Genomic DNA, 25,165 nt, shown 5'->3' on the forward strand with positions numbered 1-25,165 from the left:
TGGTGAAATGCGGAAGCCCCGAAGGGCCGCCAAAGAGGTCTTTTTGTCGGTGCCGATGTGATGATACTAAACCGGTCCCGAGCGTAAACATTACCAACGAATTTCGATGATTTTCTAAGTTTCCCAATTCGAATTACGGAGCGAAGAGGAACACGTCCGAACCCGATGGCGGAAAGAAAACAATCTAAGATGGAGTCGATGCCCATGCGCAATGGAGCCGAAAGAGAGGATTCACTCGGTCACGTGACTCGAAAAGACTTCTCCGATGAAAAAACAACTTGTAACACTCTGAGCCCAACACTAGATGGCAGGAACAGTGCACAGCATGTGTATCTGCAGCTACACATGCCATCGAACATTATATATATATATATATATATATATATATATATATATATATATATACACATACATACACACACACACACCTATGTCACTTACCCAGTACATCTGTTCGTGGCATGTTCCGCTGCAGATTCACATGCTGTGCACTGTTCCTGCCTGCTATAAGTTGTTTTTCTTCGAAGAAGTGTTTTCGAGTCATGAGACCGAGTGACTCCTCCCTTTCGGCTCCATTGCGCATGGGCATCGACTCCATCTTAGATTGTTTTCCCGCATAGGGTGAGGTAGAAGTGGTAGAATGAGAATAGTAAAGATATCCATGCAATGGAATAGATATGTATGTACATAGTTTGTGCTAAAGGAATGTTTATTTACATATATACAATTTCTAATTGCAACTTAAATGGCTACAGGCTCCAGGGGAGGTGGGAGGGCGCATGTGAATCTGCAGCGGAACATGTCACGAACAGATGTACACTGGGTAAGTGACATTTTCCGTTCGATGGCATGTGTAGCTGCAGATACACATGCTGTGCATAGACTACAAAGCAGTAATCCTCCCAAAAGCGGTGGTCAGCCTGTAGGAGTTGAAGTTGTTTGAAATAATGTTCTTAGTACAGCCTGTCCTACAGTGGCTTGTTATGTTGCTAACACATCTACACATTAGTGTTTAGTAAACGTATGAGGTGTGGACTAAGTGGCTGCCTTACAAATCTCTGTCATTGGTATATTACCTAGAAAGGCCATTGTTGTTCCTTTCTTCCTAGTGGAGTGTGCCTTTGGTGTAACAAATAGCTCTATTTTAGCTTTCAGGTAACAAGTTTGTATGCATTTGACTATCCATCTGGCTATGCCCTGTTTGGATATAGGGTTACCAGTATAGGGTTTCAGGAAAGCGACGAACAATTGTTTAGTTTTACGAAATGGTTTTGTTCTGTCTATATAGTACATTAGTGCTCTTTTTATGTCTAATGTATGCAGTGCTCTTTGTGCTACTGAGTCTGGCTGTGGGAAGAAGACTGGGAGATCCACAGTTTGGTTTAGATGAAACAGTGAGATTACTTTTGGCAGAAATTTTGGATTTGTGCGTAGAACTATTTTATGTTTGTGTACTTGTATAAAGGGCTCTTCGATAGTGAATGCTTGTATTTCACTAACTCTTCGTAGTGAAGTGATGGCTACTAGAAATGCTACCTTCCAAGTTAAGAACTGGATTTGGCAAGAATGCATGGGTTCAAAAGGCGGACCCATGAGTCGTGTAAGCACAATATTAAGGTTCCACGAGGGTACTGGTGGGATTTTTGGAGGTATGATCCTTTTTAGTACTTCCATAAAGGCTTTAATAACTGGTATTCTAAATAGTGATTTTGTGTGTTTAATCTGCAAGTAAGCAGAGATTGCAGTGAGATGAATTTTGATGGAAGAAAAAGCGAGGCATCTAATGGTGTGATTTTGTTTGCTTGGCAGTAGAAAACAAACCTCTTCCATTTATTAGCTTGTGGTAGCTTTCCTTGCCTGTTTAATGACTTCCATACACTCACTTGGAAGATTTAGATAGCCAAACTCTAAGACTTCAGGAGCCAGATTGCTAGGTTGAGCGTCGCTGGATTGGGGTGCCTGATCTGTTGTTTGTGTTGTGTTAACAGATCTGGTCTGTTTGGAAGTTTGATGTGAGGTACTACAGAGAGGTCAAACAGTGTGGTGTACCATGGTTGGCGTGCCCACGTTGGTGTTATGAGTATTAGTTTGAGTTTGTTTTGACGCAGTTTGTTGACTAGGAAAGGAATGAGTGGGAGAGGAGGAAAAGCGTAAGCAAATATCCCTGACCAATTGATCCATAGAGCATTGCCCTTGGACTGAGGGTGTGGGTACATGGACGTGAAGTTTTGGCATTTTGCGTTTTGTTTTGTGGCGAACAGTGTCCCCAACTGGTGAAAGTATTCTTGTAGTATCTGGGGATGTATTTCCCACTCGTGAGTTTGCTGGTGATCTTGACTGAGATTGTCCGCTAACTGATTGTGAATGCCTGGAATGTATTGCGCTATTAGACGAATGTTGTTGTGAATTGCCCAATGCCAAATCTTTTGTGCTATGAGGCATAGTTGTGATGAGTGTGTTCCCGCTTGTTTGTTTAGGTAGTACATTGTTGTCATATTGTCTGTTTTGACAAAAATGTGTTAGTGAGCTAGAAGAGGTTCAAATGCTTTTAGTGCTAGGAAGACCGCTAGCAGCTCCAAGTGATTTATGTGTAGTTGTTTCTGTTGACTGTACCATTGTCCTTGTATATTGTGATTCTTGAGGTGTGCTCCCCACCCAATCATTGATGCATCTGTTGTGAGAATGGCGTGAGGCACAGGGTCTTGAAAAGACCGCCCTTTGTTGAAATTTACAGGGTTCCACCATCGCAGCGAATAGTGTGTTTGGCGGTCTATCAACACTGGATCTTGGAATTGACCCTGTGCCTGCGTCCATTGTTTTGCAAGGCACTGCTGTAAGGGCTGCATGTGTAGCCACGCGTTTGGGACAATTGCGATGCATGATGCCATCATACCTAGGAGTTTCATGACAAATCTGACTGTGTAGTGCTGATTTGGTTGTATCTTTGGTACTATGGTTTGGAATGATTGTACCCTTTGTGGGCTTAGAGTAGCAATCGCTCTTTGAGTGTTGAGTGTTGCTCCCAAGTACTGTTGTAGTTGGGATGGTTGCAAGTGTGATTTTTGGTAATTTATAGAGAACCCTAGTGTGTGTAGGGTATCTATTACGTACTGTGTGTGATTTTGACACTACTGTTGAGTGTTGGCTTTTGTTAGCCAATCGTCGAGATATGGGAATACGTGCATGTGTTGTCTCCTTATATGGGCTGCTACTACTCTGAGGCAATTTGTAAATACTCTGGGGGCTGTTGTTATCCCGAAGGGTAACACTTTGAATTGGTAATGTTTTCCCTGTATGACAAACCTGAGGTATTTTCTGTGGGTTGGATGGATGGGTATATGAAAATACGCATCCTTTAGATCCAGTGTTGACATGTATTCTCCCTGTTTTAGTAAGGGGACTACATCTTGTAGAGTGACCATGTGAAAGAAAGTGTTCTGATATGATGAATAGGTTGAGAGTCCTGAGATCTAAGATTGATCTTAGTGTTTTGTCCTTTTTGGGAATAAGGAAATATAGGGAATAAACCCCTGTTCCTTTTTGTTGGTGAGGTACTAGTTCTATGGCTTGTTTTGTTAATAGTGCCTGCACCTCTGTTTGTAACATTTCTAGATGTTGGGCCGACAGTTTGTGTGCTCTTGGGGGAATATCTGGAAGAAAATGTGTGAATTCTATACAGTAACCATGTTGGATGATTGATAGGACCCATGTGTCCGTGGTTATTTCTGACCAATTTTTGTGGTAAAATCTAAGTCTTCCTCCCACAGGTGATGTGTGTTGGGGAAGGTTGACGGGCAAGTCACTGCTTGTTATTAGTGGCCTGCTTAGTGGGCTGAAATTTTCCCCTTGACCTAGGGAATTGTCCCCTGAAGGACCTGCAAAACCTCCCTCTCTGATATTGGGATTGGTAGGTGGGTTTTGTTTGAGAAGTGGATGCTTCTGAAGGCTCCCCTATATTGCGGTTTCCTGAATGTCCCTCTACTGTATATTGGGACGAGTAGAGCGCGCCCATGGCTTTGGCCGTATCCGTGTCCTTCTTCATTTTCTCGATGGCTGTGTCCACTTGTGGTCCAAACAGTTGTTGTTGATTGAATGGCATGTTAAGTACTGCCTGTTGTATCTCTGGTTTGAACCCTGAGGATCTTAGCCAAGCGTGTTGTCTAATTGTGACTGCCGTGTTCACTGTTCTTGCGGCAGTGTCAGCGGAATCTAATGCCGAACGTATCTGATTGTTCGATATTGCCTGTCCCTCTTCTACCACTTGCTGAGCCCGTTTCTGGTATTCCTTGTGGAGATGTTGGATGATAACACTAATCTCGTCCCAATGAGCTTGGTCGTAACGTGCGAGGAGGGCTTGGGAGTTTGCTATGCGCCACTGATTGGCAGCCTGTGACGCTACTCTTTTTCCCGCTGCGTCGAACTTTCTGCTCTCCTTATCTGGAGGTGGAGCTTCTCCAGATGACTGCGAGTTGGCTCTTTTTCTCACAGCTCCAACCACTACGGAGTCTGGGGGCAGCTGCTGTGTAAAGAACACTGGGTCTGACAGTGGTGGTTTGTATTTCTTTTCGACCCGTTGTAGGAGGCTGGACTGGCTTGTAGTGAGTACCAAGGGGTACTTGCACCTTGCACCAGGCCCAGTTATCCCTTATTAGTGTATAGGGTGTCTAGCAGCTTAGGCTGATAGATAATGGTAGCTTAGCAGAGCAGCTTAGGCTGAACTAGGAGATGTGTGAAGCTACTACAGTACCACTTAGTGTCATATGCACAATATCATAAGAAAACACAATACACAGTTATACTAAAAATAAAGGTACTTTATTTATATGACAATATGCCAAAGTATCTTAGAGTGTACCCTCAGTGAGAGGATAGGAAATATACACAAGATATATATACACAATAGCAAAAATATGCAGTATAGTCTTAGAAAACAGTGCAAACAATGTATAGTTACAATAGGATGCAATGGGGAAACATAGGGATAGGGGCAACACAAACCATATACTCCAAAAGTGGAATGCGAACCACGAATGGACCCCAAACCTATGAGACCTTGTAGAGGGTCGCTGGGACTATTAGAAAATAGTGAGAGTTAGAAAAATAACCCTCCCCAAGACCCTGAAAAGTGAGTGCATAGTGCACTAAAGTTCCCCTAAGGATAAAGAAGTCGTGTTAGAGGAATAATGCAGGAAAGACACAAACCAACAATGCAACAACGATGGATTTCCAATCTAGGGTACCTGTGGAACAAGGGGACCAAGTCCAAAAGTCACAAGCAAGTTGGAGATGGACGTATGCCCAGGAAATGCCAGCTGCGGGTGCAAAGAAGCTTCTATTGGACAGAAGAAGCTGCGGTTTCTGCAGGAACGCAAAGGGCTAGAGACTTCCCCTTTCGAGGACGGATCCCACTCACCTTGTAGAGTCGTGCAGAAGTGTTTTCCCGCCGAGAGAACGCCAACAAGCCTTGCTAGCTGCAAATCGTGCGGTTAGCATTTTTGGACGCTGCTGCGGCCCAGGGGGGACCAGGAGGTCGCAAATTGGACCAGGAGAGAGAGAGGGGATGTCGAGCAAGACAAGGAGCCCTCTCAGCAGCAGGTAGCACCCGGAAAAGTGCCAGAAACAGGCACTACGAGGATGCGTGAAACGGTGCTCACCTGAAGTCGCACAAAGGAGTCCCACGTCGCCGGAGAACAACTTAGGAGGTCGCGCAATGCAGGTTAGAGTGCCGTGGATCCAGGCTGGACTGTGCACAAAGGATTTCTGCCGGAAGTGCACGGAGGCCGGAGTAGCTGCAAAAGTCGCGGTTCCCAGCAATGCAGTCTAGCGAGGTGAGGCAAGGACTTACCTCCACCAAACTTGGACTGAAGAGTCACTGGACTGTGGGAGTCACTTGGACAGAGTTGCTGGATTCGAGAGACCTCGCTCGTCGTGCTGAGAGGAGACCCAAGGGACCGGTAATGCAGCTTTTTGGTGCCTGCGGTTGCAGGGGGAAGATTCCGTCGAACCACGGGAGATTTCTTCGGAGCTTCTAGTGCAGAGAGGAGGCAGACTACCCCCACAGCATGCACCACCAGGAAAACAGTCGAGAAGGCGGCAGGATCAGCGTTACAGAGTTGCAGTAGTCGTCTTTGCTACTATGTTGCAGGTTTGCAAGCTTCCAGCGCGGTCAGCAGTCGATTCCTTGGCAGAAGGTGAAGAGAGAGATGTAGAGGAACTCGGATGAGCTCTTGCATTCGTTATCTAAAGTTTCCCCAGAGACAGAGACCCTAAATAGCCAGAAAAGAGGGTTTGGCTACTTAGGAGAGAGGATAGGCTAGCAACACCTGAAGGAGCCTATCACAAGGAGTCTCTGACGTCACCTGGTGGCACTGGCCACTCAGAGCAGTCCAGTGTGCCAGCAGCACCTCTGTTTCCAAGATGGCAGAGGTCTGGAGCACACTGGAGGAGCTCTGGACACCTCCCAGGGGAGGTGCAGGTCAGGGGAGTGGTCACTCCCCTTTCCTTTGTCCAGTTTCGCGCCAGAGCAGGGCTAAGGGGTCCCCTGAACCGGTGTAGACTGGCTTATGCAGAATTGGGCACATCTGTGCCCAAGAAAGCATTTCCAGAGGCTGGGGGAGGCTACTCCTCCCCTGCCTTCACACCATTTTCCAAAGGGAGAGGGTGTAACACCCTCTCTCAGAGGAAGTCCTTTGTTCTGCCATCCTGGGCCAGGCCTGGCTGGACCCCAGGAGAGCAGCTGCCTGTCTGAGGGGTTGGCAGCAGCAGTAGCTGCAGTGAAACCCCAGGAAGGGCAGTTTGGCAGTACCAGGGTCTGTGCTACAGACCACTGGGATCATGGGATTGTGCCAACTATGCCAGGATGGCATAGAGGGGGCAATTCCATGATCATAGACATGTTACATGGCCATATTCGGAGTTACCATTGTGAAGCTACATATAGCTAGTGACCTATATGTAGTGCACGCGTGTAATGGTGTCCCCGCACTCACAAAGTCCGGGGAATTGGCCCTGAACAATGTGGGGGCACCTTGGCTAGTGCCAGGGTGCCCTCACACTAAGTAACTTTGCACCTAACCTTTACCAGGTAAAGGTTAGACATATAGGTGACTTATAAGTTACTTAAGTGCAGTGTAAAATGGCTGTGAAATAACGTGGACGTTATTTCACTCAGGCTGCAGTGGCAGGCCTGTGTAAGAATTGTCAGAGCTCCCTATGGGTGGCAAAAGAAATGCTGCAGTCCATAGGGATCTCCTGGAACCCCAATACCCTGGGTACCTCAGTACCATATACTAGGGAATTATAAGGGTGTTCCAGTAAGCCAATGTAAATTGGTAAAATTGGTCACTAGCCTGTCAGTGACAATTTGAAATAAATGAGAGAGCATAACCACTGAGGTTCTGGTTAGCAGAGCCTCAGTGAGACAGTTAGGCACCACACAGGGAACACATACATATAGGCCACAAACTTATGAGCACTGGGGTCCTGACTAGCAGGGTCCCAGTGACACATAACAAACATACTGAAAACATGGGGTTTTCACTATGAGCACTGGGCCCTGGCTAGCAGGATCCCAGTGAGACAGTGAAAATACCCTGACATACACTCCCAAAACAGGCCAAAAGTGGGGGTAACAAGGCTAGAAAGAGGCTACTTTCTCACACCCGTGGTATAATGGCTCTTCCTTTCATGGGCTCCTGGAAGACTTGTTGGGCATGTTTAAGCATGCCTGGGAGCATAGCCAGACTTTGGTAGGAAGCATGCGTGGAGGCCAAAGTATTAAATAGAAAATCGTCCTCCAATGGCTCTGAGTGCATGCTTACATTACGGAATGCAGCAGCCCTGGCCAAGACCTGGATGTATGAGGTGCCGTCCTCAGGTGGAGAAGGTTTCGAAGGGTAGCACTCAGGGCTACTGTCCGACACAGGGGGAATCGTAGAGGTCCCAGGGGTCTGCATCCTCTTGTGATTGCACCGTGTGTGTGGGTGACTGTGCCATGGGCGTGACAGGAGGTGACACTGTTATTTGTGGTGAATGTGGAGGAAAAAGTTCTGGTGAAAAATGGCGAGATGGCGAATTTTCCCTGGGCACTTTAGCCTTTGGCTGTTCAGTTTCTGTTCGGCCCTGGAAAGCCAATTTCCTTTTTAATTTGAGAGGAGGTGCAGTTTGGATCTTCCCAGTATCCTTATGAATCTGTATCCTTGCCTGCGTTTCATCAATCTACTCCATTTGAAGTTCCTCCTCAAATCTGTGACTCTCTTTTAGTTGCTTAGAGAGCCCATATTCCTCCGTGTACGAGGCTTTTTTAACTCCGAAGCCATTTTTTTCGGCACCGAAATGGCCATGCTGATGGTAGGCCTCGGCTCCGAAAGGTTTTTTCGAGACTTCGTTGACTCGACAAGTCGGTGTCGCGATTTTTCGATTCTGGGTTCTCGCCTCGAGTCTGAAGACTTTGGCACGATTTTGGCCTTTTTCGGTGCCTTAGGTGTTGCTTGGTCACCGCTTTGTTTTTTATGGGTCGAGCCATGGCATTCAGGCAGTGGCGTCCCTGAGGCTTTATGCTTCTTAGGCTGACTGTGGGCTTGGGTCGGGGCAGGCGTACTCACGTGTTGGCTTGCTGTAGGTGGTCGGTCTACGTCAGAGTCATCTGAGTCCGATCTCTGTATGGAGATAGCCATCTCCTCTTGTTCGACGTTGAGGTGCTCCGAACTTTTCGACACCATTTGCATCCGCTTCGCCCTCCAATCCCTCAAGGTCTTTTTCGATCGAAAGGACTTGCAGGCCTCGCAAGTATCTTCCCTGTGTTCTGGTGACAAACACAGAGTACAGACCCGATGTTGGTCTGTATAGGGATACTTAGCGTGGCACTGTGGGCAGAAACAGAAAGGGGTCCGGTCCATTAGGCTTCGACGTCATCTCTGGTCGGGCCGACTAGGCCCCGGCTGGGCACGGAAGCCCCGAAGGGCCACCGAAGCTGTGTCTCGTCGGTGTCGATCTGTCGATGCAAGATGTTTCCCGATCGCAAACAATACCGACGCTTTTCGATGATTTTTAGTCTTTTTCCGATTCGAGTAACGGAGCGAAGAGGAACACGTCCGAACCCGATGGTGGAAAGAAAACAATCTAAGATGGAGTTGATGCCCATGCGCAATATAGCCGAAAGGGAGGAGTCACTCGATCTCGTGACTCTAAACCACTTCTTCGAAGAAAAACAACTTATAACTCTCGGAGCCCAACACAAGATGGCAGGAACAGTGCACAGCATGTGTATCTGCAGCTATACATGCCATCGAACATATATATATATATATATATATATATATATATATATATATATTATTTTTATTTATGTATCAGAGGTTAAAGATTAGTTATAGTTAGTAAATTTGATTTAGGAATTCTAAAGCAGTCATAACTTAAATGTTATAATTAACACCATTGGTAAAACTTACTATGCTTGCAGATTTATGTACACAGTTTTGGGAACTTGTTAGGTAAACTACATTATCTATAACTCGCCCTGCTACCATGCACAGTGCTCTCATAAATAATGTAATTTGAGATGCCATGAGGGTTGCTATGAATGCTATGATTTAACATGGCATAAGTGATGTAATACGAAAGGGTACAAGCTTTGCCTGGTAGAAGGGGTGAGATATATAAGATGATTTGTGGTGGGATAACAACAACACAGACATTGTAAAGTCTATGAGGTGTAATAATGCAAGATATACTCAATGGCTTTTGATCTTCTCTATGTTTCATTATGACACCTCATACCATCCTGGCCGAAGACATAGTAAAGTAGATGTCTTCTCTCATCCAATAATCGGGGGACACACCTGTGGTAGTTCTTGCACTTAGAATCCTGGTTAAGCAGACTAAACAACGAATTGCAGAAGAGTTTATAAATCCAATACCATATTCATATGGAAAGCTCCAAAATGAACAATGGGTTTAAGAGGTTGCAAATTGTTAAACAAGGGTTATCATTTCAAGAGAAATGTCTTTATGTTTAAGACAATGCTTTGTAAAAATGCATTTTTTCTTGGTGTCATGGCACTCCTTCAACAACTTTTTTTACCACAAAGGTGCTGGAACTCATTTTTTGAATTTTTTGGTTAACTGCCTGCGTTAAATGCAATTGTTAGAAATTGGGTCTTTGGTTGGCAGTCAGGTTACCCCCTGTCCAAGCAAGGACCCTCACTATAGTCAGGGTAAAAGAGAATCACCCTCAGCTAACCACTGCTTACCCCCTTGGTAGCTTGGCACGAGCAGTAGGCTTAACTTCAGAGTGCTAGGTGTAAAGTATTTGTACCAACACACACAGTAACTTAATGAAAACACTACAAAATGACACAACACAGGTTGAGAGAAATAGAAAATATTTATTTAAACAAAACAAGACCAAAACGACAAAAATCCACAGTACACAAGGCAAGTTATCACTAAAAATGCAAAAAGAGTCTTCATGTAATTTGAAGCACAAGGCTAACGCTGTTAGCGGGAAAATGTACCTTGGGTGCGTCAAAAATAACCCCCCACGGACGAGTGTGCATCAAAAAGGGCTTGCGATGCGTCGATTTCACTCACGAGCGAGTCCTTGCATTGTTTCTCCTTTAGTCAGGTCGGCGTACGTCGTTTCTTCTCTCCACAGGAGAGCGATGCGTCGATCCGGTCAGCACTCTCAGGTCCGGACAGGCCTTGTGTCGTTTTTACATGCCCAGCGGTGTTTACGTCAGAAATTCAGCCGCACGATGGTCCGAAAACCACGCAGCGCGGGTTGCGATCTCACCAGCCTCCGTCAGCGATGCTGCACATCGTTTCTCCAGCCACGGGCATCGATCTTCGGGTTGCGTTGCAGTTGAGCGTTGATTTTCAGCCGCGAAGCCGGCGGCGCGTCAATTTTTCAGCCGCAGATCAGAGTTGCGTTGATCTTTTCCCCGCACGGCGGTCTGTGCGTGGATTTCTCACTCTTGGGCTGCCAGCTTCTTTTCTCAGGGCCCCAGGAACTGGATGGGCACAACTTGGCAGAGTAGGAGTCTCTCCAGAGACTCCAGGTGCTGGCAGAGAGAAGTCTTTGCTGTCCCTGAGACTTCAAACAACAGGAGGCAAGCTCTAAATCAAGGCCTTGGAGATCTTCACAAGAAGGAAGGCAGCACAAAGTCCAGTCTTTGTCCTCTAGCACAGGCAGAAGCAGCAACTGCAGGATAGCTCCACAAAGCACAGTCACAGGCAGGGCAGCTCTTCTTCAGCTCTTCTCCAGGCAGAGGTTCCTCTTGGTTTCCAGAAGTGTTCTAAAGTCTGTGGTTTTGGGTGCCCTTCTTTTACCCATTTTGCCCTTTGAAGTAGGCTTACTTCAAAGGAAAGTCTCTCTTGATTGTGAAATCCTGCCTTGCCCAGGCCAGGCCCCAGACACTCACCAGGGGTTTGGTGACTGCATTGTGTGAGAGCAGGCACAGCCCTTTCAGGTGTGAGTGATCACTCCTCCCCTCCCTCCTAGCACAGATGGCTCATCAGGAAATGCAGACTACACCCCAGCTCCCTTTGTGTCACTGTTTAGTGTGAGGTGCAACCAGCCCAACTGTCAAACTCCCCCAACCAGGGAATCCACAAACAGGCAGAGTCACAGAAATGGTTTAAGCAAGAAAATGCCCACTTTCTAAAAGTGGCATTTTTGAACACGCAGTCTTAAAATCAACTTTACTAAAAGATGTATTTTTCAATTGTGAGCTCAGAGACCCCAAACTCCACATGTCCATCTGCTCTCAAAGGTAATCTACACTTTAATCATATTTAAAGGTGGCCCCTATGTTAACCTATGAGAATGACAGGCCTTGCAACAGTGAAAAACGAATTTAGCGATATTTCACTGTCAGGACATATAAAACACATTACTATGGGGGTCATTCTAAGTTTGGCGGGCGGCAGTCGCCGCCAGCCAAACTTACGCCGCCAATTGGCCGCTCCGCGGTCAAAAGACCGCGGGGACCATTCAGACTTTCCCGCTGGCCCGGCGGGCGCCCGCCAAGGGAGCGCCCGCCGGCCCAGCGGGAAAGGCCCTGCAACACAGAAGCCGGCTCCGAATGGAGCCGGTGGTGTTGCAGGGATGCGACGGGTGCAGTTGCACCCTTCGCGATTTTCACTGTCTGCTATGCAGACAGTGAAAATCATGTTGGGGCCCTGTTAGGGGGCCCCTGCTCTGCCCATGCCAGTGGCATGGGCAGTGCAGGGGCCCCCAGGGGCCCCACGACACCCGTTCCCGCCATCCTGTTCCTGGCGGTAAAAACCGCCAGAAACAGGCTGGCGGGAAGGGGGTCGGAATCCCCATGGAGGTTCAGCCCAGCCAGGGGAAATCCGGCGGGAAACCACTGGATCCCCTTTTCTGACCTCGGCTTTACCGCCGCGGTCAGAATGGGCAATGAAGCACCGCCAGCCTGTTGGCGGTGCTTCCGTTGCCCGCGGCCCTGGCGGTCTTGGACCGCCAGGGTCGGAATGAGGGCCTATATGTCCTACCTTAATCATAAACTGCACCTTGCCCTTGGGGCTACCTAGGACCTACCTTAGGGGTGCCTTACATGTACGAAAAGGAAAGGTTTAGGCTTGGCAAGTGGGTACACTTGCCAAGTCCAATTCATAGTTTAAAACTGCACACACAGACACTGCATGGCATGTCTGAGATATGATTACAGGGCTACTTAGATGGGTGGTACAACCAGTGCTGCAGGCCCACTAGTAGCATTTGGTTTACAGGCCCTGGGCACCTCTAGTGCACTTTACTAGGGACTTGCTAGTAAATCAAATATGCCAATCATGGATAAACCAATTACACACACATTTTGTATAGGAGCACTTGCACTTTAGCACTGGTAAAGTGCCCAGAGTAACAAAAACAGCAAAAACAGAGTCCAGCACACATCAAGACCCTGGGAAACAGAGGCAAAAAGTTAAGGGAGACCACACCAAGGATGAAAAGTCTAACAGTAATCAAGCCAAGAGAGATAATCAAAGATTAGTAGGGGTGCTGGACCCTTTATTGGCACCTAGCTCATAGGCTATTATTTCCTTTTTTGTCCCTCACAAGGTCATACAACACTTCTGGGTGCCAATGCCTACTGTACAAAGTTGCAGAAACAACAACAAGTGTGAATAAAGCCAAGCTACACCTCACAGAGGAGCCTTAACTAGGAAGAAACTGATCCTAGGTTGCTTGTTGCGGTTCAGGGAAGACCATGCCTGGCAGTTCAGGTTGGATTGTTCCAATTGGATCAGAGTCAAGACTGATTTTCACATGGCTAGGTCCAAGCTGAGGTGGCACGGTGTGCAAAATAACAATGAACTGGGATGCAGCCCGAGTAATTACCGGTGGCTGAGATTATTTCAAGCATTCCATCCATCACTTTTTTGTGTACTGTACAACGCTGGCACATTTTGCACCTTTGACCAAATTACCTTCAGCACATGAACTAGTGCTACTTTTTTTCCCAACAGTATGATTACATGAGATACAAGAACTTAATATAACTGACAAGAGGGCCACAATTTATTGCTAAGTTCTGGAATACCTAACTACAGACTTTTGGGACTGATAAATTAAAGTTCTCAAACCATCATTTGCAGGCAGACAGACAGATTGAAAGATTGAACCAAACTGTAGAACAGTATCCTAGATGCTTTATCATAGAACATCCCAAAGACTGGGGGTCCTGGATGTCACTAGCTGAGGCAGAATACCACAACTCCCTTTATAATGCCTCCAGTTTCTCCACCTTGTCTCGTACTCATGCTTTCACCCCCTATTTATGGCCCTCTACCTATAGTTTTCTCTCTACTACAAGAATTGTGCTCAAAAGCCTGGTATTTTACATGTAGCCAAGGATTAAGAAGAAAATAAATAAGGTTCTTTGACAGGTTTGAAATGATGTGCCCTTATTTATCAGGTTAAAGACAGACGGCCTGATTTAGATTTTGGCAGACAGAGTAATCTCCTTTGGGTTGGCGGAGGACCATGCAAGTGCCAAGCGGAGACCACTCTGCCTGACAAATTAAATGACTGCCAAGCTGGCGGTCACCTATAACGCATTGGTAGGAACCACTGTTATGAATTCATGGCTCCTGTCAATGCTTTTTCGGTTTTTCTTTTTGAAAATGAAAAATGCAATGCTTCCTCGCCATGGGGGCCCTACCCTATTTGCAAGGGGAGCATTTATCATTTTTCACTGGCCCTTGGCGACACAGTTTTCCTGACCTGTAATTCCACTTATCTAATTAGGTGGGTGGAATGACAATTCAGCCTTTGACGGCCATTACTCGGTAGGAAGTAGGAGGGGATTAATCATGGTGGAGACGGAGTAGTCTCCACTGTGATTAACCCTAAAGTCTGCCCGTAATTAAATTTGGTGAGTGGACTGCATTCTTGGTGGTAAGGAAACTCCATCACCATTGAATCAGGAGGATCCAATTCTGTCAATCCCCCTCCATCAGTACTTGTGGATGACTCACATGAATATAAGGTTGATGCAACTATAGATTTCTGAGTACACACCTTGGCTGTACAGTACATTATAGCCTAGAAAGGATATGCCACTTCACATTTTTCATGGGCATCTTCCACTATTGTATATGTCCCTAGATTGATGAAAGCATTTCACTCTTCTTTCTCACACAGACCTTCAGATGGCCTAAGAAGGGGGTCTATCTTGGGGTGGCAGAGGGAGGGCACTATCATAGTTACATTGAGAAGAACTCAGTAAAAGAAGAACTGTCTCAGCTGAGTAAGGCAGAGAAACAGGGTTTATAGAGCTCCCAAGAAAGGTTGGAGAATATCGAAGCTCAACTCTTTTTGTCTGTGGTACACATACAAATAATAACAGACTGTCACTTCTGAGTCAGGGCAAGCAGAGGCATGAGAGCACTCACAAAGGTTACAGTGAGAACCAGAGAGATGGAGCCTTGCAAAGTTTCATGTTGTAGCAAGGTGGCAGTAATATGTGGTATGACTGGGGGGCTCTTACTGTGTAATACTAGCACAATACCCAGAAGTGGACCCCATATTCACACCAGTAAAACTCAGCTCATTCCTAGTAGAGTGGCAAAGAGCAGTCAGGTTTCTTAGACGAACATATGCTAAGCATTACACAACACCGACATGGACGATAAGAAATTTACATGACTCAAAAGAAGTCAGACAAAAATAAAGCAGATTTTTATATAAATTTAGACCCCAAATAAAGTCGATATGTTGCAGATAATCAGAGTTATCAATTTTAGAGCATTAAATAAATCAATATTTTGCAGAGCTGTCAAATCCTATCATTGCTGTCAATGCGAGAAAACACAGTATGCAATCGGTCACTTGTAGGGTGAGTTACGTGGACCCCACCTGGGGTTAGTGTCATGCGGGCCCAGAGACCAAGCAACTACGGTCAGTACAATTTTACCTGGCTCGAGAAGCTGGGATGCAGAGTGCTGCTGAGTGTGCTTGGTGCTGAGCGGGACAAGCGGTCTTGGGCCCCTTGGCAGCAGGTAGCTTGCATGTTGAGTTCAGCTAAGTCGTTTGGTATGTAATTTGGGAGTTGGCCTTGGATCAAGAATCATGAGGCAGAGCAGCTCGGTGACTCTCGGGTGACCTGAGTGCAGAGGTGCTCCTGGCTGTTTGGAGTGCTGAACAGGATCCATGGGTGCTGGCTTTACCAGGCGTGCCAACGCAGGCTGAAAGGAGATGCAAAGACTGGCAACAGAGCCACTGAGGTGGGTTGATGTATGGTGACAATGGTTCCTTGGGCTTTGAGCAACAAGTAAAACATGTAGTAGTGGGGCTGACCACCAACAAGCCTTGGCGCCTGCAAGCCCAATTTTTGGGGGGAATCTTCTTCCAGAGGACCAGGGGAACAATACAGAAAGCTGAGCTTGCTGAGGGTCTGATCTGCAATTCTCTGAAGGCCCCTGGCCAGTTACTTTAGGGTGGGCATGCTTCAGGGCCCAATGACCAACTCTTCGGTGGTCGTGGAAGTACAGTATGGTCTGGTCCTGCCATCGTCAGGGGACTAGTCCCTCTAATCCTAGGGAGTTCTGGTGAAGGGTGTCCGATTGCAGGGGGTTTCACCTTCCTTTTGGAACCGGTCTCTAGTCCGGGGCAAGTCGAAGTGCAGTGGCGTGCAGAGTGTCTTCCACAGGTGCAGATAATGCGTCTCTTCAGTGTGGAGTCCTGCCTTGTCCTGGAGTCAGGTCTCTTCTTTCACAGCAGATCAGAGGTTCTGTTGCCAGGGGTGCCCCTTCAATCCTAGATTTAGGGGTGTTAAGGAAACGTGAGGACCAGAGGCCAATGCACATCTAGTCCTGTGGCTAACCTGCCCCTGAGGTGACCACATCCAGTGGGAGTGCATCACTAAAGTACCCAGAACCCACTATTTTTAAGTCTTTTCAAGATGGCACAGGCCATCTGCCATGGTACACTCCAGCTGGCCCATCATAGATGTGTGGTCAGCCTTAGGGGAGTGTCCACCTCCTTACTAGCTAATTTTCCCACAGGGGGAGGCTTTGTCCTTGAATGGGGAAGAAATTCCCTTGTCCAGCAGCGGTGGTGCAGCCTTTGAAGCTCACTGCCATGATGGGTCTAATCACTAGCCATCCTGGCTGGGCGGAGGTGTGACCTCTTTCTTGCACAGGCCTTTGTCATGACCTCGGGGAGTGGCACAAACTCCCCTGCATGGGGTCAGAACTCTGTCTTGGTGGCAAGCACTCGGGCTAGCCCGCCAAGGAAGGGGAAAGCTGGCAACTTGGTGGGCATCCTATGAGGATACCACCTGGGTACAAGCTAGGTAAACCTGGGCACAAGTATTGCATTCAGGATTAAAAAGCACAGTGTTTGCCACCAAAGTAATTCGGTCAGGACATCATGGAGCTGAATATCTGGGGTTTGCCCAGGTGCCAGCCCATGTTATCCTATGGACGCCAGTCACTTGCGCTAGTCCTCGATTGGGGGAGAAATTCCTTTGTCCAGCAGCAGTAATGCAGCCTTTGAAGCTCACCGCCGTGATGGGTCTATTCACTAGCCATCCTGGCAGACCTCCTTCCTGCACAAGCCTTTGTCCTGGCCTCTGGGAGCATCAGGCACTCTCCTGCATGTGGTCAGAACTCTGTTTGGTGGCAAACACTCAGGAAAGTTGGCAAGGCATGGGAAAGCTGGCAACTTGGTGTGCATCCTCTGAGGGCGCTACCCAGGTACATGCTAGGTAAACCTGGGCACGAGAATTGTGGTCAGAGTTAAAAAGCACAGTGTTTGGCACCAAATACAAGGGAATTTGGTTGGGCCATCATGAAGCTGGACATCTGGAGTTTGCCTGGGTGCCAGACTATGTTATCCTATGGACCACCGGTCACTTGCGGTAGTATTAAGTATTAAATGCTACCACAGGTCCATATATGCTTGTTCATATATGTTCACACTCATAATATAATGCACCCTGTCTCCTGGGCTACAGGACGCCTACCTGAGGATTTTTGGTAAAACCTAACGCCTCACAAGACAACCATATTGGGGACAAACGTTTTCATTTATCATTGATTTTTCAACTTTGCACGTGTACTGCATTGTATAGCTTGCGTACAAAGTGGGAAATCCTTAAAGCACAATTTTTGGAATGGAAGTATCCCATAAAAACTATGGTTTAGACAGCACACACACCCTTGCAATATGGTGCAAGGATATTTGCACTAGCACAGGGTAACCAAAAGTCTGCCAGAGATGATGGAGAGAAAAATGCACCATATCTTATTAGATATGGAAAAAAATGTCTTACTCCCTTTAATGTAAGACAGCACAGAAACGTTGGTACTGTGCTGCCTTATCTTAAATAATTGTAAATCCAGGCTTATGTCTTTTGATCTTGAAAGTACTAAATGAAAGTTTTTTTATTCTGACCTATTAATGAGTAATTGTCATAGATTCAGCTTAAGTTGCTTTAAATAGGTAACAGTTTCAATCTGTCTCATCACTTTTGTCATTTAAACTTCATTAAAAAACTGACATATGTTTGATTGTCTTAAGTAAAAATGCATTTTAAAAATGTAAAGTAATCTTTAATACATATCTATACTGACCAATACATTGAGGAGGAGATGTCCATCTTCCATTCTCACATGTTATCGTTTGTGGGCCATAAAGTATGTAGTTTCTATTGCAACTGTACGTAACAGTTTCACCATGCTCATATGAAGATCTTGTCCTTTGTTCTTCTGAGTTTTTCAGTTTAGGTGGTTCTAGACATTCTATTCCTCTACCTATGAAAGAGAATGTATAGTCAGAAACATCAGAAAATTGATTGTTAGTATATTAAAATCCACATAATAATTATTATTGCCAGTTTTCCTTATGCTGAGATCACAATAAATATCACACCAATCCCGCCTAAGTCCGACTCAGTAGGATAGCAAGGATGTCATGGGCTCTGGTACAAGCAAGGAAAATGACCCTTGGAGTGCAGCTGGGACAGTACAGAACAGAAATTTGCAAGGTTCAAGGGGCCCTGGTGCCACTGCACCTATTGCACCACTGGTTGTTCCGCACTGGGTCCAACTAATAAAAACTTAGGCCCATATTTATACTTTTTGACAAAAAACTGCACAGAGTATAAATATGCCTCTTACTATCTAAGCCCTCGATCCACTGCCACAGTCTATAGAGGAAACCATGAAAATTACCTTGTGTGATTCTCAGTGCTTTTATTAATCTCAAATTACAATGACAAAGACAATTAATCACTGATCATCCAGTGGCGGCCGGCAGCTTTAGGAGGGAGGGCGGCGGGCGGGAAGCACACACCCACACACACACATTCTTTCACACACAGACACGCACGCACATCCATTAACAACATTCATAACATTCAAACATGCACGAACGTACCAAACATTCATTTTAGAAGTTCACACACACTCATTCTTTCACACACACACGCATGCACGCACATCCATTAACAACACTCATAACATTCAAACATGCACGCACGGACCAAACATTCATTTTAAAAGTTCACACACACTCATTCTTTCACACACACACGCACGCACATTCATTAACAACACTCATAACATTCAAACATGCACGCACGCACCAAACATTGATTTTAAAACATCACACACACACACACACTCATTCTTGTCACAGAGTGGGATGGGGTCAGTGAGACTGCTGACCCCACCCCACTCTGTGACGAAGTGTCACTGATTGACACTCGCCATGGGCGCTTCAGGGCTTAAACCTGAAGCGCCCAGGTCGAAGTCAATGGGTGACGCTTTCCTCGTCACCCAGGGGAGGGCCTCGAGGCACCTTTGCTGAGCAAAGGAGGTCACGCCCATAGGAGCTGTGACCTCCTCAGCCCAGCAAAGTTCAGCTCAGGCAGCCAGGAGTCTGCGTAAATCGCGCATGCCTCACTCCTGGCTGGCTGAGCTGAAAATGAAGAGTGTTTGTCAGGCTGACCTTTGTTCAGCCTTACAGACACTCTTCATGAGGGGCAAAAGGTAGCGGGCGTGACCCCTCCGCCCTAAAGGACGGGCCGCGTCTGTGATCATCACAAAGTTTTTCATTACATTATTTCAGCAAGTCACTTTATCAAATATGAAATGGAGCTCATACACATGATTACACTATGTTTGACAATTACAAGAAATGTCACAAAAAATAAAGTGCATAGAGCTTTTGTACAATCGCCAGTTGGTGAGAGGAGCAATACATTATAAAAGATAGAAATATTACGGTGCAGTTCTACTTCCAGAGGACCGCTGAAGTGTCAGGGGTCGAAACGTGCACATACCTTTAATTGGGGGCTACAAGGACTTTCATGGAAGACAATCTGGACTGAAACAGTGTTCCGTGGCTTTTTAAAAAAACATGCCACCACTACCTGTAATATTCTTTTCAAAACACAGTATGTATAAAAACTGCTTGTGAACACTAAACGCACTTTAATTTTCCAAGTCGAGGAAATGAAAATGTACCCTAGTAATTCTCCTTTTTTATTCTATTGAGTTCCTGTCACGAATCGGCGATGGCACAAAAGTAGTTGTAATAAGAAGAAAAGTATCTCGCCCGTGGATGCTCGTAATCAGGGTCTAAATGTATATATTAATATGAGTAAAATGTTTTAATCAAACTGCCAGTGGGTGGCATACATTCACTTTAACAGATTTGTGACCTTTGGCAATGCTCTCTTGTGTTCTGGTGCCTCAAAATTCCTTTTCCTTTCCAAATTCCAAAGTTCCTTTCGCCACAACAGGACTCCTCAACCCAACTCCATGTAGGAGACCCCCCCCACCCGACCCCATCAGAAGCCCCTCCATCCCTACAAGCAGCGAAGGCCCCCTCGCCCGGTCCCCATTCTGACCCCCCACCTCCTCCATCCACACAGGCATACACCACACTTACATACATACATGCACACATCCACGCTCACTCATGTACACACACATGCACACACGGCCACAACACCACCCCCACTACCACGCATACAGGCATAAACACAAGCACACAGACACTTGCACATATGCACACAAACACGCAGCACCCCGCACTTCCTCCATTTACACACACACACACCCCCATTCACGCACACAACACTCAACACCCCCTCCGTCCCCTGTCGGACAATCACCTTACCTGGTGGTTGTGGTGGTCGTCCAGGAGGGAACGGGGACCATGGAGCTTGCTCTGCAACCAGCACCCAGCCAACACAACACCACCACGACAATGTTGTAATACGGCGGGTAGTGTTGTGGTGACGTGGCGGTGGCGACGGAGCAAGTGCCACTAGATCGCTGACCGCCTTTTGGCTGCTAGCGTCTTCCCCGCCAAACAGTGGCGGAGAGTAGCCAGCAGCCATGATATGGCGGTCTGAAGACCGCCAACACTGGCATTCATATGGCGGTGGTCTACGGAATAGACTTCCGATGTCATAATGCAGGCCTCAGTGTTACCAAAATAAAGGTACTTTATTTTAGTGAAACAATTACCAAAAAGTACTAGAGAGGCAACCCAACAATAGGAGGTAAGTAACATGCTAGATATGTATGCTAGTAATCAGCAACAGGCATAGAAAGTATTAAAAACAGTGCAAATGGCAATAGACATTAGTGACCGTAGGGGGAGCTCACACCATATACTAAAAAAATTTAATGAGAATGCAGGACCCCCACATTGGTAAGTGGAATGTGTAGAGGGTAGCTGGGGGGGGCTAAAAAACCCAAAGGTAAGTACCACAGTGACCCCTAGCAACCGGGAAGAAAGGAGTAAGGTACTGGATTTTTCCCAAACCACCCAAAAGGAAGAAAAAGAAGAAAATGCAACACCCAGACAAGACTGCAAGAAACCAGTCTAAGGGGGTACATCAGCAAGGCAGAGAGTCCACAGAAGAAGAGGCAGCCCCCACAGGAGACTCACTGGACGAGGAACCAGGAGTCGCAGAGGAGGCCACGCAGCACAACTGTGGGTCCCACGCCGCAGGAGAAGTACGCAGAGGGCTGTGAATCACAGGAAGGAGTGCTGGGGCTGGGGCTACATGGAGCCTAGAGATCCTTTGGAGGAGATGCCAACAAGCCTTGGTAGCTGCAAGGCACATGATGCACGGGGTACTGTCCTGTGTGGGAAGGCAAGGGCTTACCTCCACCAAAGTTGGACAGCTGTCAGACAGGACCAAGAGGACTACTCTGGACTACCACCCGTGATGGAGGATCCATGCAGCTCCGGATGAGAGGAGATCCTCACAGCTGGTTGTCATTGCAGTTGGTGCCTGCGGGTGCAGGGAAGTGACTCCTTCACTCCAAGGTAGATTCCTTCTTCCTTCTCATGCAGACTGAAGACTTGCCATCCTCAGAGGATGCACAGCCAGGAAAATGTTGTAGAAGTTAGAAGGAGCTGTGGAAACAATGTTGCAAGCAGAGTCTTTGTCGTGGATGCAGATTGTTGGTTCCTGAAGGGTCCAGTCACAGGTCCAGTGGCTAGAAGTCAAAGTAGAGGTTGCAGAGGAGTCCTGCTGGAATCTTGCAAGCTCAATCTGAGGACCCACCCAAGAGAGAGAACCTAAATAGCCCTGGCCAGGTGACCAACTATCAGGAGGGGACTCTGATATCACCTGCCTGACCTGGCCACTAAGATGCTCCCAGAGGTCCCTGCCAACCTTGGATTCAAGATGGTAGGGTCCCTGCCAACCTTGGATTCAAGATGGCAGACCCCAGGGACCCTCTGGAGGAGCTCTGGGCGCCACCCCTGGGATGGTGATGGACAGGGGAGTGGACACTCCCCTTTCCATTGTCCAGGTACGTGCCAAAGCAGGGACTGGAGGTCCCTGAACCGGTGTAGACTGGTTTACGCAGGGAGGGCACCAAATGTGCCCTTCAAAGCATACCAGTGACGCTACCCCTCCCAAGCCACGTAACATTATTTTCCAAATGGAGAGGGTGTTACCCCCCTCTCCCAAAGGAAATCCTTTGTTTCTGCCTTCCTGTGCCTGAGCTGTTCAAGCAGCAGGACACCTGTCTGAGGGGTGGCAACAGCTTGGGCTGCCCGGAAAACCCCACAAGGCTGGGAAACTCTAAGGAGCCCCCAGAGTGCATGTAATCATACTTCAATACTGGCAACAGTATCAGGTATGATTCCAACGTGTTTGATACCTAACATGGCTAGGTTCAGAGTTACCATTATGTAGCTGAACATAGGTAGTGACCTCTGTCCAGTACACACATATAATGGTGTCCCCGCACTCACGAAATCCAGGAAAATGGAACTGGAGTTTGGGGGGGCACCTCTGCTATTGCAGGGGTGCCCTCACACACAGGTACTTGCACCCTGCCCTCTGGGTAGTGACCTGCAGTGAAAAGGGTGCATGCACCCATTCACGCAGGCTGCAATAGCAGGCCTGCAGATGCACTTTACATGGGCTCCCCATGAGTGGCCTAATACATGCTGCAGCCCCTGGGGATTCTGTGGTACCCCAATGCCCTGGGTACCTGGGTACCATACACTAGGCACTTACATGGGGAAACCAGTATGCCAAATGTGAGGTGTAATTAACCAAGTTACCAAGTTAGAAGGCAGAAAATGGGGGTAACCATTCCAAGAAAGAGGGTACTTTCCTACATGTGGTGATTCTGCTCAGCTTTTTGGTGACCACACAGAAAAGGCAGCACACCCTCTTTTGGTATTGAGATTACGGTCACTCCGATCCTAGAGGTATGGGAGTTCAGCTGGATTGTAGTGCCTCCTGTCCCTGCAGTGGAAAAAATTAAGATGGCTGCCGCCATGACTCAGAGGGAGAGAAGGCCTCCTCACCGGTCCATGGAATTAGATAAGTATTAGAACATTTATTAAAGGAGAGGTTGGACCCTTGGAGAGCCATCTGTAATGGATGCCGCTCTGGTGGGTAGGAAATGATAGTAGTGAGCCCAGATTGAAGCTTTGAAGGTAGATATCGAAAGACGATCTGGCTCACCTCCCCCATGGAGGCTGTCCTCACCAAATCAAATGAAAAACTCTGCACTGGGTTTCGACTCATGATCCCTCCCCAACACCTGCTGAAAACCATATTGGAAATGCCTGAGGTGGTTCCTCAAGACAAGTGAGGGTGAGTAGACATGAAAATTAATGTGGGCCCCAGTCTTGTACTGCCAATCACCTGATGCCCTAATTGTGTCATGGCCACCCTTGATGAGCCTATACCAAGGACGGTGGCCTAGATTGAGAAAGCAAAGTAATAATAGCAGGGGCCTCCTCGGATGTCTAAACTCATTTGGCCTTTGTCCCCATGTATACCACCTAACACAATTGAAGAAATAGATGCTCAGGAATGGCATCACTACAGAGCAAACCAACCAAAGTTCTCAATTTTGAAGACATGCTGGCTGCCCCCAAATCATCATCCAGGATGAGATGACCTTCTCTTGAGTAAAGGTTTAAAGAAACTGTTAGCCCTGACAGCCTTAGTGTGGTCTCTCTCCAAATATTTGTGCCTTCCTCCTCCACCTTTGCTGATCTTGTTTTAGCTGGCCTTAGGACTCTGAGCACAGCACCACTGCTAACCAGTGCTAAAGTGCATGTGCTCACTCCTTAAAATATGGCAACATTGTTTTATACTCAATTGGCATAGTTATGGTTCTTGCGAGTCCCTAGTAAAGCGTCACTACACGTGCCCAGGGCCTGTAAATTAAAATGCTACTAGTGGGCTTACAGCACTGTTTATGCCATCCACTTGAGCAGCCATTCAAACATGTGTAAAAGCCTGCAATTGCAGCTTGCATGCGCAGTTTTAAAACTGCCATCTCCACCAGGCAAAATAAACCTTTGCCCGGTCCAGACCTTGCTCTCTAACACATATTAGTCACCCTCAGGGTTGGCCCTGGACAGTCCAGAGGACAGGGTGCAGTGTGTTTAAAAAGTTGGACATGTACTTTTAAGTTTTATGTGTCCTGGTCTTAAATTTGTTTTTCACTACTGCAAGGACTACCTCTCTTATAGACTAACATTGATGTTACCTTATTACATTTAATAAGCTTTAATTTCCAAATGGGAGCATGCAACCAGTTCATGTTTGATGTCTTTGGAATTGTAGTGAAAAATCCTAATTAATGGTTTTTAATTACAAGTTTGATTTTTTTAAAACTTTATTTAGTTTTTAAACAAGAAGAAAAAGGAAAAGAAAAAACATGACACATAAGACTGGTGTCATCCTCGTCACACAATGAAATATAGGGCTCATGAGGGAGGAAGAACAATGTTGTTGATCAGTAACATATGTGTAACATAGGTATACACAGTGACTGGGCAACAAAGGGGGAGGGGGAAAAGGGTGGCATGTCCCCCTCTACTAGTTCCCAAACAGAGATCACATAAGATTGCACTACAACAAAAATTTAGCATCCGTCTGGTGGAGCAGCACAGTCCAGTTCCATTTACCACCCATCGACCTCCTGCCCCCATCCGCCAGGGTGCTCCACCAAGAAGTCTCACAAAGGCTGCCAAGTATTTTGGGGATGGGATATGGGGGGTTGTAGAGAGGCATATAGTTCAATATTCGTGTCCCAATATATTAGACTAAGGATCCAAGCCTCCACCGCATGGGAGGTCCTCGTCCCTCAGTGCATAGCAATTAGCCGTTTAGTAAGTAGTAGCGCCAGGGCA

General features: G+C 46.8%; 1 protein-coding gene across 1 annotated transcript in view; it reads right to left on the reverse strand.

Moving 5' to 3' along the window:
- The window catches only part of LOC138293099 (complement factor H-like), a 639,206-nt gene that overhangs the window by 384,243 nt on the left and 229,798 nt on the right, over positions 1-25,165 (reverse strand). Inside the window, exon 13 of the mRNA XM_069232111.1 lies at positions 18,100-18,279. Within this exon, the coding sequence (XP_069088212.1) occupies positions 18,100-18,279 (180 nt within the window). The remainder of the gene's footprint in view (positions 1-18,099; positions 18,280-25,165) is intronic.

This window comes from Pleurodeles waltl, chromosome 4_2 (genome assembly GCF_031143425.1).
Source record: "Pleurodeles waltl isolate 20211129_DDA chromosome 4_2, aPleWal1.hap1.20221129, whole genome shotgun sequence".
Classification (NCBI taxonomy): Eukaryota; Metazoa; Chordata; class Amphibia; order Caudata; family Salamandridae; genus Pleurodeles; species Pleurodeles waltl.